Below are 15,884 nucleotides of genomic sequence, written 5' to 3'. Positions count from 1 at the left end.
TTACAAAGACTGGCTGCTGTCTTGGATGATCTCTCCCTTGCTTGGAGTGAAGCCAGCTGCCAGGTCATGCACAGCTCTGAAGGTGAGCCATGTGACGAAGAACTGATGGAAGCCTCCGGCCAACAGCCAGCTGGAAAAGGAGGCCCTCAGTCCAACAACCTGCAAGGAACCGAGTCCTGCCAACACTGCGTGAGAGAACTTGGAAGTGGGTCCTTTCCCAGTCGAGCCTTCAGAAGAAACTGCAGCCCTGCCCCTATACACTCACTGCAACCTCATGAAGCCTGCAGCCAGAGGCCCCAGCTAAGCTGCACCTAGACTCCTGACCTACAGAACCTGGGACCAAACAATAAAGGCTCCTTGTTTGAAGCTGTTCAATTTTAGGGCAATTTGTTACACAGTAATTGAGAGTCAATGAGGATGCTGCTGCTGCTGCTAAGTCGCTTCAGGTGTGTCCGACTCTGTGCAACCCCATAGACGGCAGCCCGCCAGGCTCCCCCGCCCCTGGGATTCTCCAGGCAAGAACACTGGAGTGGGTTGCCATTTCCCTCTCCAATGCATGAAAGTGAAAAGTGAAAGTGAAGTTGCTCAGTCTTGTCCGACTCTCAGCGACACCATGGACTGCAGCCTACCAGGATCCTCCATCCATGGGACTCTCCAGGCAAGAGTACTGGAGTGGGGTGCCATTGCTTTCTCCATAGTATAATGTTAATCATTCACAAGGCCTACTGGACAGGCGTGTACTCAAGGTTCATACAAGGGATTGGACGCTAGCTACACAGAAATATGTGGAACCCGGTCAAGTCCACACAGCACTGGTGTACTGTGCAAGGAGTTTCATACCTGTCTGTCTGTCTGTCTGTCTACCTGTCTCAGTTCTGAGAGTTCCTTCGGCTGGAGGATTGTACAACCCCAAAAAAGACCATAGCCAGAAATAGAGCACACACATCCTCAGGACACATAACAGCAAAGGAGAGAGGTCCTAAAGTTGGGGCCCAGGCAGAGTCTGCATGGGGAACTACCTGCCAACTTTGGCCACTTGTCACCTGTCACCTTCTCATGCAGGCAGAAATGGTCTTTTCTATCAGTTTCGGAAATATTGTGGTATTAATGTTGCATCTTTTCAATGAAATACTTTGATGAGAATCTTTTTTTAACCATAAAGAGAAGTTAAACACAACAAAAGTCATCAACTGAACTGGTAAAACTTTCCACGTTTCCCTCAGCAGTGGCCATCTTCTGCTCTTACGATGCTTATTCTCCTGTCTCCCCCTGCCCCTCCACTTAGCAGGAGGAAAATGCGGGGCAGAGAGCGGGTGCATTGCGCTTACACACGGAGTCACCCCAAACCCTGTCCGCTCCCCTGCCATCCTGCTTCTTGCTCTGGGGAGCAGACCAGGCTCTCTGAGGGCAGGTATCAGTCCACAAGGGGAGATGAGGGTGGCCCTGGTGGCCCCGAGGAGACCAACAGGCTCGAGAGTCATTACCAGGGTTTCTATTTCTGTCTGCCTGTGAAACCCTGCGTGAGTCATGGGGGGTTCTCAACTAAAGGCAGTGGTGGCACTGAGTCAGGGCTCGGCCAGTGAATGGTGCAGACACAGGCACGGGGAGGCAGCGGGCTGCGGGCTGCAACAGGGCGAGGCTGGGGCGGCGGCCCCTGACCCAGGCAGCTCTGCAGGCAGGCTGACCCTAGTCTGCAGGCAGGCTGAGGCTCCTGAGATGGCCTGTGAATGTCCACTGAAGCAGAAACTAACCCACTAGGAAGATTCTTCATTTTCACAAAGAAATAACTGCTAAAACACCCTTAGTCTAAGTTTTATTACCCCCTCCACATTAAAAAAAAAAAAAGATTTAAAGACCTATAGAAATGTTTCCCCACTATATGAAAAGGCATAAAGCCAGAGAGATGATAATTTCAACTGAATTCAGCCTCAGCACTGGGGGTTATCGGGGAGAAATGGGACTGGTAAACTGGGGTCCCTGGACTATATCCGGGCAGCAGCCCTTACTCCACAGGAAACTGCAGCCACGAGGCTGTCAGACCCAGTACTGCCAGATCTAATGATTTTCTTAAGAGAAGCCAGAAATCCAGATTTTTCTAAGTGTAAAATCTCCCAATATTTAAATGCTTCAGTGCTTTCAAGACGCAGTGGATTTAAAGGGAACACACCTATGGGGCTTATCCGGCCCTCAAGTTGCTCCCTAATACACTCTGGCCTAGCTGCTGGAGGTGCTGTGGTGAAAGCAACAGGTAAAGACAGAGGTGCCTGGGGGAGGCACCTGCCTACTTAGACTCTCTACCTGGAGGGCTAGTAGGTGCTTCACGTTAACACATCCACATTAGCATATCCACGTCTTGTCTTCCCCAACTCCACTACTGCTCATGACAAAAATTCAGAATTCTCTCTTTCCTCTTTCTGCACCCTACCCATCAGCAGGTCCTGTACAGGTTGTGCTCCAAATAGATCCCAAACCTGACTCTTCCCCCACCCTCCACCCTTCCCTCCCTGGTCTGAGTAACTTCACTTCACTGCACGGTAACTTCTCCACAAAGCAGCTTTTAAAAATAAAGTAGAAAATCAGATCACAACACTCTTCTGCTTCAAACTTTCCAACGGCTCCTTCAAATCCAAACCCAGTGTTGCCATGACTTTTGTGAGCCTGACGACCTTGATCCTGGCTCCTTCCTTCCCTTCACTCAGGCTGCTGCTCATACACCGAACCCCCAGAGGCCTTTGCTGACGACCCCTCTGTGCCGGCTCCCCTCCGTCACCCCTGCCCTGACCGTTCACTTGCATTTCTTTATTCTTCTTCCAAGCACTTATCACTACCTCATGTGTCTGTTATTGTCTGTGTCCTCCGCTAGACCATGAGCCAAATGATATCTAGGCTTTTGTCTCTATTTCACAAGGTATTTTTACCTCCTAAAACCACACCCAGCATGTGTTCAGTAAGTATTTACTGGTCTGGAGGGGTCAACATAGATCCCCACATAAATGTTCACTGGCCGAAGCCAAGGCCGATCAGCTGCTCCCAGGGACGTCTACTCACTGATTGAGGAAGGCAAAGAGGTATCTCATGATAATCAGAGTGGTTTTGGGGAGGACCAGGAGGACCTTCCGGATGTGCAGAGCTCGCTCCTGCAGGTTGTCCATTGCTGAAAGAAGAAAGCCATGTGTTACCCTCCACTGGGATCCCAGGGACTAGTGGTCAGAAGGCCCTGACTTGCAGCAGGTACAACACAGAGCAGCCGGATCCAGCCTACAGAGAACTGGGCCAGTGTGAGGCGCTCCTTGCAGTGGGGCTTTGGCAGCAGGGCTCTAGACCCTTCGCTGGGGCAGGACTTAAGATGTCTGCTCCTTGGCACAGAAGGGTTGGGCAAGTTCCCCACAGCATCTGCCACCCTCTTATGACAATACCAAAACAAAGAGCTGCCCAGAAACGGCTGTGACTGTCCCCCAGCCTTGGAGGGCCTGCATGGGGTGGTCCCACCCTGCCTGCTCCACGTGCACACCCCTCAGCCCCTGGACAAGTCTGGCTTTTCCTCCCCACTCTCTTATCTGCAGCGGGGATGGCAAAAGGTGGCCAGAGGCAAGAACTGGCAGGCCCCCGTGCAAGCAGTGATACTGGGAGAAAACCAGAGAACTTTCCTGACTCCAGGTATGGCCCAAGACCCAGACCTCCCCAGGGCCCGCTTTCCCACATTCGCGTTGTGCCATGTGGATACTGTCATTTTCTATGAGAGCCTTTCCGTGAAAATGAAGTGAGAGATACTGGATCAGGAGCACTCCTCGAGGGGAGGACTGGGCAGCCAAGGCACCGGGTACTAGCCTGTACTAACCCCCATCTCCTAGCACGCCCATCCAGGCCCCGCCCTGGAAGACGTGAAGACGTGAGGGGTGCATCTTCTCAGTCACCCACAGAACTCAGGTCCACTAGGAGTCCCACAAACAGCGGTAAGTCAACAAAACAAGGGAGCTGGCTTCCTGAGCTCTCAGGGGATGTACTAAACCAAACTGGAAACTGGGGGCGGGAATGCTGGGGCTGGGGATGAAGACCTTCACTGATCTGGGGGGAGAGCCTTTCTTCATTTCAAAGGAACTGCCTCCTCCAGTCTCTGGAACCATTATCTCAATGGAGTCTGCTCTCAGAACGACCTAATATTAATCCAGGTTTCCATGGACAACAAATGAGAGGGTGTTCCAGTATAATAAATGGCCAGGAGCAGCTTTTCAAGCCCCAAATTTTACAGTAAGAGGCAGAGAAATTCTAAGATACCTGTTTTATGTAAAGAAAAGTAGAGACTCTCTGAGAAAATATCGTATCACTACTTTTGAATGTGCAGAGGGCTTGAATTCCTAGAAGGATACATATTAACACATCTCACAGATAAGTCATGTCATGCTTAAAGCAACAAGCAGGAAATATTGGTAACACGTGGATTCTCCCTTTGTATCATGAAAAGCACAAGGACTAATGTATGAGCTCCTAATGGCTGAAAAGGACTGTATTTTCTATAGGAACATATTAAGAGAGATAAAGGCCAGCAAAATAAAACAGTTTAAAGTGAATCAGAAAGAAAAACCAGGAGTTCTGACTTGTGGTCCAGATCCTTCCTGAAAAGTCACTCTTTTTCCTCCCCTACACCAAGGAAGAGAAATTTCACAGAAGGAAAAGAAAAAAATTACTGTAAACCTGGAAATTTCCCTGTTGCTACAAGGTGCTCCGGCCCAGAAGTGAGCTTGTGGTCTGGGTACTTACTGACGCAGGCCATCAGGTCGTGGAAGATGTCCTTGGGGAAGAGCGGGTGCTCCAGCCCCCGGAAGTACAGCTTCAGGACGCCAGCTATGGAGTCCATGTCGTGGTCATTCTGGTCTCCAGCCAGGGGGTCCTCTCCTGAGGGTGAGAAACGCCCCCAAGAAGGAGAGAGTGAGGGGGTAAAACCACGCAGGATGAAGCAGAGCTGGGAGGGAAGCAGTGCCCTACTCAAGCTTTCACTGAAGTCCCTCAGCTCTCTGCTCAGCACGGCGGCCTTGAGCAGGGCAACCAGGGACCAGAAAAAGCAAAGGCTGCTCAGGCTCAGGGGCCCTGGGGTCAGAGCAGGGGCACAGGCGACCATTAATGCGAATCTGCGTGTGCCAGACTAGCTCAGGGACGTTCCCTATGGGCCAGGGAAGGGACACGGCAACCGGCTCTCTCCCAAGCATCATGAAAGCGGGCCAGGCTGGGACTGAGCCCGAGGGGAGGCAGACGTGGCCAGGGAGGCCAGCCCCTCTGACTAGCTCTCCTCCTTCCCAGCCTGCAACTAAGCACACCTACTTGCAAGAGAACGATCATGCTGGCGCTCCCCATGGAAAATTTCCTATTAGACGTAATTAGATTTAATGGTAGGACCAACCTCAAATTGAAACTATATATTCCATTACAGGCATGGAAATTGCCAAAGCTTGCCCACTACCTTAAGAGCCCACGAGATAATAAATGGGCTACGTGAACAGGCGTGTCTGCCCTGACACCAAGGGTTCCAGACACAGCTGCAAACTGCCCAGATATCACGGTTAGATTCTTGGGTTTGGGTGGACTATCTGCAGGAGAGAGGCAGGAAGAGAGGGGCTGGCAAGGGGGACACTGGGACGTCCCCGGTGTCTCCCCGCACATGTGGGAGGGCAGGTGGGGAGGATGTCTACAGAGGGAAGGGGCTGGGCTAAAGAGGGAGGCATCCTGGCTTGCTGACTCTGGGTACCTCTCAAGGAAGAAGGGGTGGAGCCGCTACCCCAGGGGACTGGCAAATGTCTGGCCTAATCTTTAAGGCTGTTTCCTCACCTCTCTCAAAGGCGTTTTTGATGTCATTCACTTCCACCTGGGATCCTGACACCCGGAAAATTCCTTCATGCTGTAGCCCTAGAAAGACAGGGAACAGTGATCAAGGAGACAAAAAAGCAAATTCACAACCACAGCGCCAAGCTTAGCTGAGTGTTCATCTCCCCCAGCCAGTGTGTATTTAAGCATCCGGTCTCTTCTCTTCAGGCCAGAGGAGAAAGCCTATACAGAGATGGTGGAGAGGTCACTGCAATGAATATGAGGCATTGGCCGAAAGAAAGTACCGAGTCAGAGGCGTCTACGCCGTTTCTGATTCTGACCAAGTCTATGAAGCAGGTTCCTTTTCCAGCCTCTGCCTCTCTGTCCCTCCTACAAAGCAGAGAGGTGATTTCTGTCACCTCCTTATCCCCCAGGATCAGGGATGTGATCCAGGAGCATGGCAGGCAAGCCATTAGACATGATCAGAGTTTCCCGAGGTGTGAGATCATAATTAGTACCTCAGCTATCCTAACACTGTTCAGCTGTTCTAGGGGACAGTGCTCTCACTACTTATGAAAAAGGGAGGACATATATTGGTTCAGCCACAATGGAGAACAGTGTGGAGTTTCCTTAAAAAAACTAAAAATAGAACTACCATATGATCCAGCAATCCCACTCCTGGGCATATATCCCCAAAACACCATAGTTCAAAAAGATACATGCACCTTAATGTTCACTGCAGCACTATTTATAGTAGCCAGGACACTGAGGCAACTTAAATGTCCATCAACAGTGGAGTGGATAAAGAAGCTGTGGTGTATATACACAATGGAATATTACTCAGCCATAAGAAGAATGAAATAATGCTCTTTTGCAGCAACACAGATGGACCTCGAGGTTATCATACTAAGTTAACTCAGACAGAAAAAGACAATTATCATATGTTATCACTTACATGTGGGGTCTAAAAAATGGATACAAATGAACTTATATATAAAACAGAGACTCACAAGGGGAAGGTGGGGGGAGGGATAAATTAGGGGGTTGGGATTGACATATATACACTGTGAGAGATAGTCAACAAGGACCTACTGTACAGCACAGGGAGCTTTACTCAATATCCTGTAATAACCTACATGGGAAAAGAATCTGAAAAAGAACAGACATATGTCTATATATAACAGAATCACGTTGCTGTCCACCTGAGAGCAATACACTGCTGTAAATCAGATAAGCAAAAAAGACGAGCGATCAGTCCACAGCGAGTATCACAGGCGCTGTGCCAGCTGCTGGCCCTTCACTGCAGCCTGCCTCTAAAGGCAGCATTCCTGAATACCACACTGGAATAGCGTGCACGGAAACTGTGTCTTTTTGAAGTTTGTTGCAGTAGAACTACTCGTGGAAAATCACCGTGTGTGGTGATTGCTTATGTGCTTACAGGCCCACAAGGCAGGGGTTACCAGGAAGCCCATTTTCTAGAAGAGAGCACTGATAAGTGATGACCTGCCTGAGGCTATACAGACGATAAGACCCAGAGTCAGGACACAAGACTAGGCTTTCCGGCTGCAATCATGTACTCATTCCGTAACACCAGGCTTGTGGGGCCACTGGAGTGAAAGTGCAGGGCGGGGAGGGCATCTCATTTGTCAGTCTGACTATGGACATGGCTCATCGAGAGCCTCACACATGCAACTCAAAACTAGAGGGGTGGCTCCAGGAAGCATGAGCCCTGGGGCTGCACTGAAGTAGCGTCTTTCCTCATATCAGCTCTGTCTAGTTTTTCTCACAAGCCCTGTGGCTCAATCTTGGGCATTTTACTAAAGTTCTGCTCTTACTGCATGATCTACTGAAACTTTCCAATCTCAAACACATTTCTTTTTCGGAAAACAAAAGAGAATGATTACATTTGCCCACTATTTTGGGGACTCCCCTCTTGATGAGGGAGGGTGAATGAATTCTATCTACTTTGAAGTAAACCACACTGGCCAGGATTGAATTCTGAATCCCGCTGAAGCAACAGTAAGAAGCAAGCACAGGGAATTTAATTATTTTGCGTGTAATAGGACTGAAGTTGTCTGTTACTATGGGGGACTTTCCAGACTATCCCTCACAGAATCAGAATGGCAGGCAGTGTCAGGACCCCAAAGTAACAGCACCATATTACAGTAGTTACCAATGGGGAGTAACAGCCAGATAATACTGTGTAGACACAGAACATGAACAGTAAGTTTCTGACAGAAACAGTCACATACTCAGTGACTTATCAAAACCACGGTAAAATATAAGGAACTGTCATCTCAGGGACCAGGCTGTTCAGTGTCACTGGCGGAGCCAACAGCTTGCTGACAGAGGATCACCTCGGCACGTCTTGATAGATTAGACATCAAGGACAAGCCAACCTGGTGCACAAGCCCAGGGCCAGAAGAAATCGTGGGAGAGCTGACTGAAAACCAGGCAGGCCTGAGGCACACTGAGGTCCCTTTCAGTCTGGTTTCCACGTCCCCTTGAGAACCCCGGCTTTAGAAGGGCCAGTGTGTGTTCCTGCTCAACAGACAGAATCTTTAGATGATGATTCTGAAAGTAGGAACATTAATAAATGGTGGGTTTCCAGAAAGAGAAGGGGAAAAGCAGTTGGCTTTTTATGATAATGCAGGTAAGACCTCACATCCCTCAGCTGACACCTGCGTGACCGTTTTCGTTTTTCCTTAGTGCTGACTAACATAAAAGCATAAAGCCAATCAGACTTGGGTAAGTTATTTGGAAACAGCACAAAACTTTCCATTTTGAGCTGGATCCAGCTGTTGCCAAGAGCTGCTCTTCTAGAGAAGTCTCAAAATGATTGCTACAACACCAGCTTCATGTGACTCTGCTCCCTTCCTCATGAAAATGGTGGGGTTTTCCCATCCTGAGTGAGTCTCAACCGTTCCCCACATCCCTTCCCGTCTTTTAAGTCTTCCTGGATCACGCCGACCCACCACTTACAGGCGAGCCTCGGTTTTCCCATCTATGTAATGGGGCTAGAACGAATGTGGGCTTCCCAGGTGGCACTAGTGGTAAGGACCCACCTGGCAATGCGGGAGACATAAGAGACGCAGGTTCGCTACCTGGGCCGGGAAGATCCCCTGGAGGAGGGCATGGCAACCTGCTCCTGTATTCTTGCCTGGAGAATCCCATGGACAGAGGAATCTGGCGGGCTATGGTCCACAGGGTCGCAAAGAGTCAGCATGACTGAAGCAACTTAGCATGCACGCACGCAGAATGTAGTTGATGTTGTTTACTCACCAAGTTGTTCTGATCCTTTTCCCTCCCCATGGACCGTGGCCTGCCAGGCTCCTCTGCCCATGGGATTCTCCAGGCAAGAATGGGGGAGCAGGTTGCCATGCCCTTCTCCAGGGGATCTTCCTGACCCAGGCACTGAACCCACGTCTCCTGCATTGGCAGGCAGATTCTTTATCACTGAGCCCCCAGGGAAGCTCACTAGTACCTCCCAGGGAACATGAAGATAGTAAGGATGTACAGATTTTGGCAACTGGTAGACCACAGATGTTTTGGGGGCTAACAGAAGTTATGGACGTTATCCCCATTAAATGTACATGTACAAACATTACCCATCGTGTTTAGGGAGTTCAGTAATACCATACGTCCCTATTTAGGGGGAAATAATTCAATTTTCTGAACAACAGTTATTTTTAGGCCATACTGCAAGGCTTTTGGGATTTTAGTTTCTCAACCAGGGATTGAACCTGTGCCCCCTAAAGTGGAAGTGTGGAGTCTCAATCACTGGACCACCGGGGAACTTGTTCCATCCTATAAAATGGCTTCAGAATTGCTAGTTCTAAAAAAAAAATTGTGACAAAAAAATTACCAACTACTGTACATTATTTGTTTACAGTTCTAGTTATCAAAGTACTGCTTTTCAAAGATACTTATTTTCTTCCTCATCTCCTCAGTGTTATTCATTTGCAACACAGTTAGGTTTGTTACTGTTTATATTCCATTTGGGGTTTTACCCACATCCTTGCTTTATATACTTGTTTATCTTTTGAGAAAGGACAACTCCCACGTAGTTCTAAAAGTCAAAACTACACAAAAAGAAAAGGAGAAATGTCACTTCGACCCCATGTCCCATTCTCACCCTTTTCCACTCATCTGTGAGGATAATTGGTTAAATATTAGTTTTTGGATTCATCCTTCCTGTATTTCTTCTTGCAGAAGTGAGAAGACACATATATTCTTACACGCTCTTCTTTCTCACGTGAAAGGCAACATGCTAGAGATGCTCCTCTGCACTTTGCTTTCTTCCATTTGACAATATATCCTGGCAAGCTCTCCAGGTCGTTTCATGGAACTCTTCCTCACTATTATTTTTATTTTTTGTAGCTGCATAGTTTCCCACTGTGTGGATATACCATCAGTTCAGTTCAGTTTAGTTGCTCAGTCGTGTCTGACTCTTTGTGACCCCATGCTAGCACGCCAGGCCTCCCTGTCCATCACCAGTTCACGGAGCCTACTCAAACTCATGTCCATCGAGTCGGTGATGCCATCCAACCATCTCGTCCTCTGTTGCCCCCTTCTCCTCCCACCTTCCATCTTTCCCAGCATCAGGGTCTTTTCCAATGAGTTAGTTCTTCGCATCAGGTGGCCAAAGTATTGGAGTTTCAGCTTCAATATCAGTCCTTCCAATGAAGATTCAGGACTGATTTCCTTTAGGATGGACTGGTTGGATCTCCTTGCAGTCTAAGGGACTCTCAAGAGTCTTCTCCAACACCACCAAAAGCATTAATTCTTCAGCACTCAGCTTTCTTTGTAGTCCAACTCTCACATCCATATATGACTACTGGAAAAACCATAGCTTTGACTAGACGGACCTTTGTTGGTAAAGGAATGTCTCTGCTTTTTAATAGGCTGTCTAGGTTGGTCATAGCTTTTCTTCCAAGGAGCACACATCTTTTAATTTCATGGCTGCAGTCACCAATCTGCAGTGATTTTGGAGCCCCCCAAAATAAAGTCTCTCACTGTTTACACTGTTTCCCTATCTATTTGCCATGAAGTGATGAGACCAGATGCCATGATCTTGGTTTTTCCAATGTTGAGCTTTAAGCCAACCTTTTCACTCTCCTCTTTCACTTTTATCAAGAGGCTTTTTACTTCCTCTTCACTTTCTGCCGTAAGGGTGGTGTTATCTGCGTATCTGAGGTTATTGATATTTCTCCCGGCAATCTTGATTCCAGCTTGTGCTTCATCCAGCCCAGCATTTCTCATGATGTACTTTGCATATAACTTAAATAAGCAGGGTGACAATATAAGCCTTGACGTACTCCTTTTCCTATTTGGAACCAGTCTGTTGTTCCATGTTCAGTTCTAACTGTTGTTTCTTGACCTGCATATAGGTTTCTCAGGAGGCAGGTCAGGTGGTCTGGTTCCTCTTCCTTTTCTAAATCCAGCTTGAACGTCCGGAAGTTCATGGTTCACGTACTGTTGAAGCCTAGCTTGGAGAATTTTGAGCATTACTTTGCTAGCATCTGAGATGAGTGCAATTGTGCGGTAGTTTGAACATTCTTTGGCATTGCCTTTCTTTGGGATTGGAATGAAAACGGACCTTTTCCAGTCCTGTGGCCACTGCTGAATTTTCCAGATTTGCTGGCATATTGAGTGCAGCACTTTCACAGCATCATCTTTTAGGATTTGAAATAGCTCAACTGGAATTCCATCACCTCCACTAGCTTTGTTTGTAGTGACGCTTCCTAAGGCCCACTTAACTTCACATTCCAGGATGTCTGGCTCTAGGTGAATGATCACACCATTGTGGTTATCTGGGTCATGAAGATCTTTTTTGTACAGTTCTTCTGTGTATTCTCTCTTAATATTATCTGCTTCTGTTAGGTCCATACCATTTCTGTCCTTTATTGTGTTCATCTCTGCATGAAAAGTTCCCTTAGTATCTCTTATTTTCTTGAAGAGATCTCTAGTCTTTCCCATTCTATTGTTTTCCTCTATTTCTTTGCATTGATTGCTGAGGAAGGCTTTCTTATCTCTCCTTGCTATTCTTTGGAACTCTGCATTCAAATGGGTTTATCTTTCCTTTTCTCCTCTGCCTTTAGCTTTCCTTCTTTCCTCAGCTATTTGTAACGCCTCATCAGACAACCGTTTTGCCTTTTTGCATTTCGTCAGACAACCATTTTGCCTTTTTGCATTTCTTTTCCCGGGGGATGGTCTTGATCCCTGCCTCCTGTAGAATGTCACGAACCTCCGTCCATAGTTCTTCAGGCACTGTCTATCAGATCTACCATAGTTTATTCTTTATTCATCCGGTATGGTATTTAGGTTGTTTCTAATATTTTGCAATTACAAACGATACTGCAATAAATAACCTTGTGCACATGTATTTCCGTATTTTGGAGGTGTATCTTCATGGTAAATTCCTAGGACTGTTGGCTCAGAAAACCGGCGCACATGTCATTTCGTTCAATGCTGCTGAGTCCCCCTTCAAAAGGGTCGCACTGGTTCTCATTCCCATCAGCAGCATGGGAGCAGGCCTAGTTCTCCAGAGCCTCACCACAGAAATGTGCTAAGTTTTGGCCTCCACATGGACTGTGCCTGTATGGGGGCAGGGACATTCAAGCCACGACACCCAGGACCCATCACTTGTCAATAACACCCCAGCTGACGCCCAGGGCGGGTGACCGCCATGTCTTCCCTACTGCAGCAGCCTCCTGTTTCCTCCTGTGTTAGCTCTACACAGCAGCCTGTGATCCTTCCGAAAGATCATTCCCTGTTCCTAATTCTCCAACAGCTTCCCAGCTCACTTAGAACAAAACCCAGATGGCTACCTTAGCTGCGGAGACCCCAAAGTCTGGGCTTTGGCTTCATCTCCTGCCACTGTCCTCTCCACTCACTGCCCCAGCCTCACTCGCATCCTGCGTGCTTGCTTGCATGTGCCAAGGACCTCTGCCTTTGGTGTTCCTTCTCCCCAGATACCCGTGCAGCCCCTCCCTCACTTCCTTCAGGACTGCTCACATGTCACTCTAGGGGACCTACGGGTTTCCCTGAACAGCCTGCCTAGAGCAGTGCCCCCACTCCATTCTCTACCTTCTCCCCTTGTTTGACTTTTCTTCATGACCCTCACCAACACCTGACATATACAAGGCTCATGAAGACAGGATCTTTTTTTGGTATACAATGAGCAGTCAGTAAGTATACAGATGGTCCTTGACATACAATGGTTTGACTCACGACTTTCTGATGGTATAAAAGTGATACACACTCAGTAGAAAATTGGCTGATCTTTTCTCGGCTACTCGTCTGTGGTGCAGGACTCTGTTGTGATGCTGGGCAGCAGTCATGGGCCTCAGCTTCCAGCCGTGCAAACACACGTGTAAACGACGAGCACACTTACAGTCACCCTGTACCCAAACAGCCGTTCTGTTTTTCACTCAGTATAGTATTCAATAAATTACATGAGGCACTCAACACTTAATTATAAAACTGGCTTGATAAACAGTTGCTGATTGTTCAATAGCTCTATATAATGGTGTTGTTACTGCTGCTGCTGCTGCTAAGCCGCTTCAGTCGTGTCCGACTCTGTGCGACCCCATAGATGGCAGCCCACCAGGCTCCCCTGTCCCTGGGATTCTCCAGGCAAGAACACTGGAGTGGGTTGCCATTTCCTTCTCCAATGCATGAAAGTGAAAAGTGAAGTCGCTCAGTCATGACTGACTCTTCGTGACCCTATGGACTGCAGCCTACCAGGCTCCTCCGTCCATGGGATTTTCCAGGCAAGAGTATTTCTAGTGAATGGTAATATGATGAAAAAACTGCAGCTGATTAGAATAGGATAAGTCATAAGCATGCTAAAAATAATTACTACTCTAAAAACAAACCCAAGCAAGGTCCCAGTTCATTGGGAAGGAAGAAGGGGAGGAAGGGAGAGAGAATGGTTGCTTCTGAATTAAGAGACGTGATCATCTACATAACTCCTTAGCTCCAAGAAGGTCATTCTGTTACTGTTCCTATAACTAGTCAGAAGAGTATCTGAAAACAACTTCTGATGCCCAGTTCCTAGAAATCTTCACAGTGCTTGCTCAGATATCTGTGCTTTCTAAACACTCTTACACTTGGAAGACTGGGTCTCTGGTAATTCATCTCTTTCCCTAAATTCTGTCCAACCAGCCTAGGAGCTGGTGAGGAATGGAGTTTATGAGATTCAGCTTCGTCCAAGCAAAAGACAGTGTGATCTGACTTAGGCTGAGAAGGAGCCAGCCCTTGCAGACTCTAAATGTTGGCTACAACTTTAGGGGCAGCGACTCACTGAGCTCTGGAGATGTCGTAACCAGTAAGACCAAACCAGAACAAAAACTGAATATTACCACGAGTCAATGCAATGGTATAAAAGGAGCTTGTTTGAAAGCAGTCTGCTGCAGAAAGCCCATGTGATATAATGGTCCAGGCAGTGCAGGGGAGATAAGAACACAGGCAAAGGTGGTGAGTGATGGGGAAACGAACATGACCACTCAGGCCAGCTAGACTTACCCACACGATAGCTATACCTTAAAACTCACTCTCAAGCTGCAAAAGGGAGTGTGCTACTAGCTAAGGCACCTGGGGGTTAAAAACATATGATACATTTCACTCAGTGTTTAGGTGTGGCCATTCTGAGGTAGCAAACATTATGTGAACAAATAAGATTTTATTCCTTTTCTGAGAACGTCAGGATGGAAGTCAATCTCTGTTCTCACTCTGCAAAGAATTCCTGGAAGTTCTTCCCAACTTTGCATAAGTATGACAAGGCTGTAATCCTGCTTACCGTGTCTGCTGATAAACCGGATACAGCTTTCTACCACCAGAGGAATTGCCTGGCTGGAATCCTGAAAAACCAGAGGAACACAGCATTAGAATCTTCAGAGATAGTCCAGGGTCAGAGAAAAAGGACCAAAACGGTGTGGAGCTTGTCTCCGCTGGATGAGAGGGCAGACCACAAGAAGCATGCAGCCTATGCTCCGAGCCCCAAAGCACATGTACAACCACCTGTTTGGAATACGTCACACAGAAGTCTTACATTCCGCACTTCCCATATGGAACTAGTCATCTTTCATTCCAAACCAGCTCCCCACCCCTGGCCATACGATCAATCAATAGATACATATATTTTGCCTCCTAAATATCCCTTAAGTCTATTTATTTCCTCCATCTCTACTGCCACCGACCCAGCCCAATCCATCAGTATCTCCATTCCTACCCCTGTCATCCTACAAGTAAGTTTTTCTTCCCTTATACATGGTTAGTGATCTTTAAAAGTGCTGTGTGCTTAGCTGCTCAGTCGTGTCTGACTCTTTGTGACCCCGTGGACTGTAGCCCACCAGGCTCCTCTATCTGTGGGATTTCCCAGGCAAGAATCCTGGACTGGGTTGCTGTGCCCTCCTCCAGTGGATCTTCCTGACCCAGGGATCGAACTGGGTCTCCCGTATTGCAGGTGCTTTAAAAGTGCACATTTCATCAGTTACTCTCCAGGCTGAACCCTTTCAAAGACCTCATTATTTTCTGTATGCAGCCTTGTGTGTCCAGGGTCACATCTTATCCAGGTTTGCCTCCTGCTCCTCCCCCAACTCTGTTTCGGCCACACTGGCCCCTCTTCTACTCCTCAGTAAGTCCTCCTTTGCTCATAGATTTGAGGGAGTCATTCCTGCTGCTGGAAGCTCTCGTCACCCTGGACCCCCACCCACAGGGTCTCAGGGAAAGTATTACTTCCTTAGGGGTGCTTTTCTAGACTCCCCAGACGAGATCAAAGCCCCTATCTATGGGGTCTCAGTACCTTGTACTTGGCCTTCACACCCTGATTATGACTTAATTGTGTGGGTATAAATATTTGTTTGCATTTTGTCACCATTACAGTTAGAGTTCCACAGGGCAGCCTCTATGTCAATTGTTGGTGTCCAGTGCTGGCTAGGATGCTTTCACATAGCAGGTGTTCAATTAATGTCAGTGGAAGGTAGCAGAATGAATCTACAGGAGCATCAGAGTGGGGATTTGTTTGGTATAAAAGGCAAGAAAGAAAAAAAAACAACTCTTGGACACAGTAGAGACTAATAGGT

At 47.7% G+C, this 15,884-nt stretch overlaps 1 protein-coding gene across 9 annotated transcripts in view; it reads right to left on the bottom strand.

The window, feature by feature from the left end:
• SRGAP2 (SLIT-ROBO Rho GTPase activating protein 2) overlaps window positions 1-15,884 on the bottom strand; it is a 255,988-nt gene that overhangs the window by 23,163 nt on the left and 216,941 nt on the right. For all 9 annotated transcript variants that reach the window (XM_013970021.2, XM_018060075.1, XM_018060073.1 and 6 more), the window contains exons 14-17: window positions 14,600-14,660; window positions 5,821-5,898; window positions 4,759-4,893; window positions 3,049-3,154 (exon numbers count right to left, since the gene is read on the bottom strand). In XM_013970021.2, the coding sequence (XP_013825475.2) occupies window positions 3,049-3,154; window positions 4,759-4,893; window positions 5,821-5,898; window positions 14,600-14,660 (380 nt within the window). The remainder of the gene's footprint in view (window positions 1-3,048; window positions 3,155-4,758; window positions 4,894-5,820; window positions 5,899-14,599; window positions 14,661-15,884) is intronic.

The sequence above is a fragment of the Capra hircus genome, chromosome 16, assembly GCF_001704415.2.
Source record: "Capra hircus breed San Clemente chromosome 16, ASM170441v1, whole genome shotgun sequence".
NCBI classification, from domain to species: domain Eukaryota; kingdom Metazoa; phylum Chordata; class Mammalia; order Artiodactyla; family Bovidae; genus Capra; species Capra hircus.
This window is presented reverse-complemented; position numbering and strand designations above follow the sequence as displayed.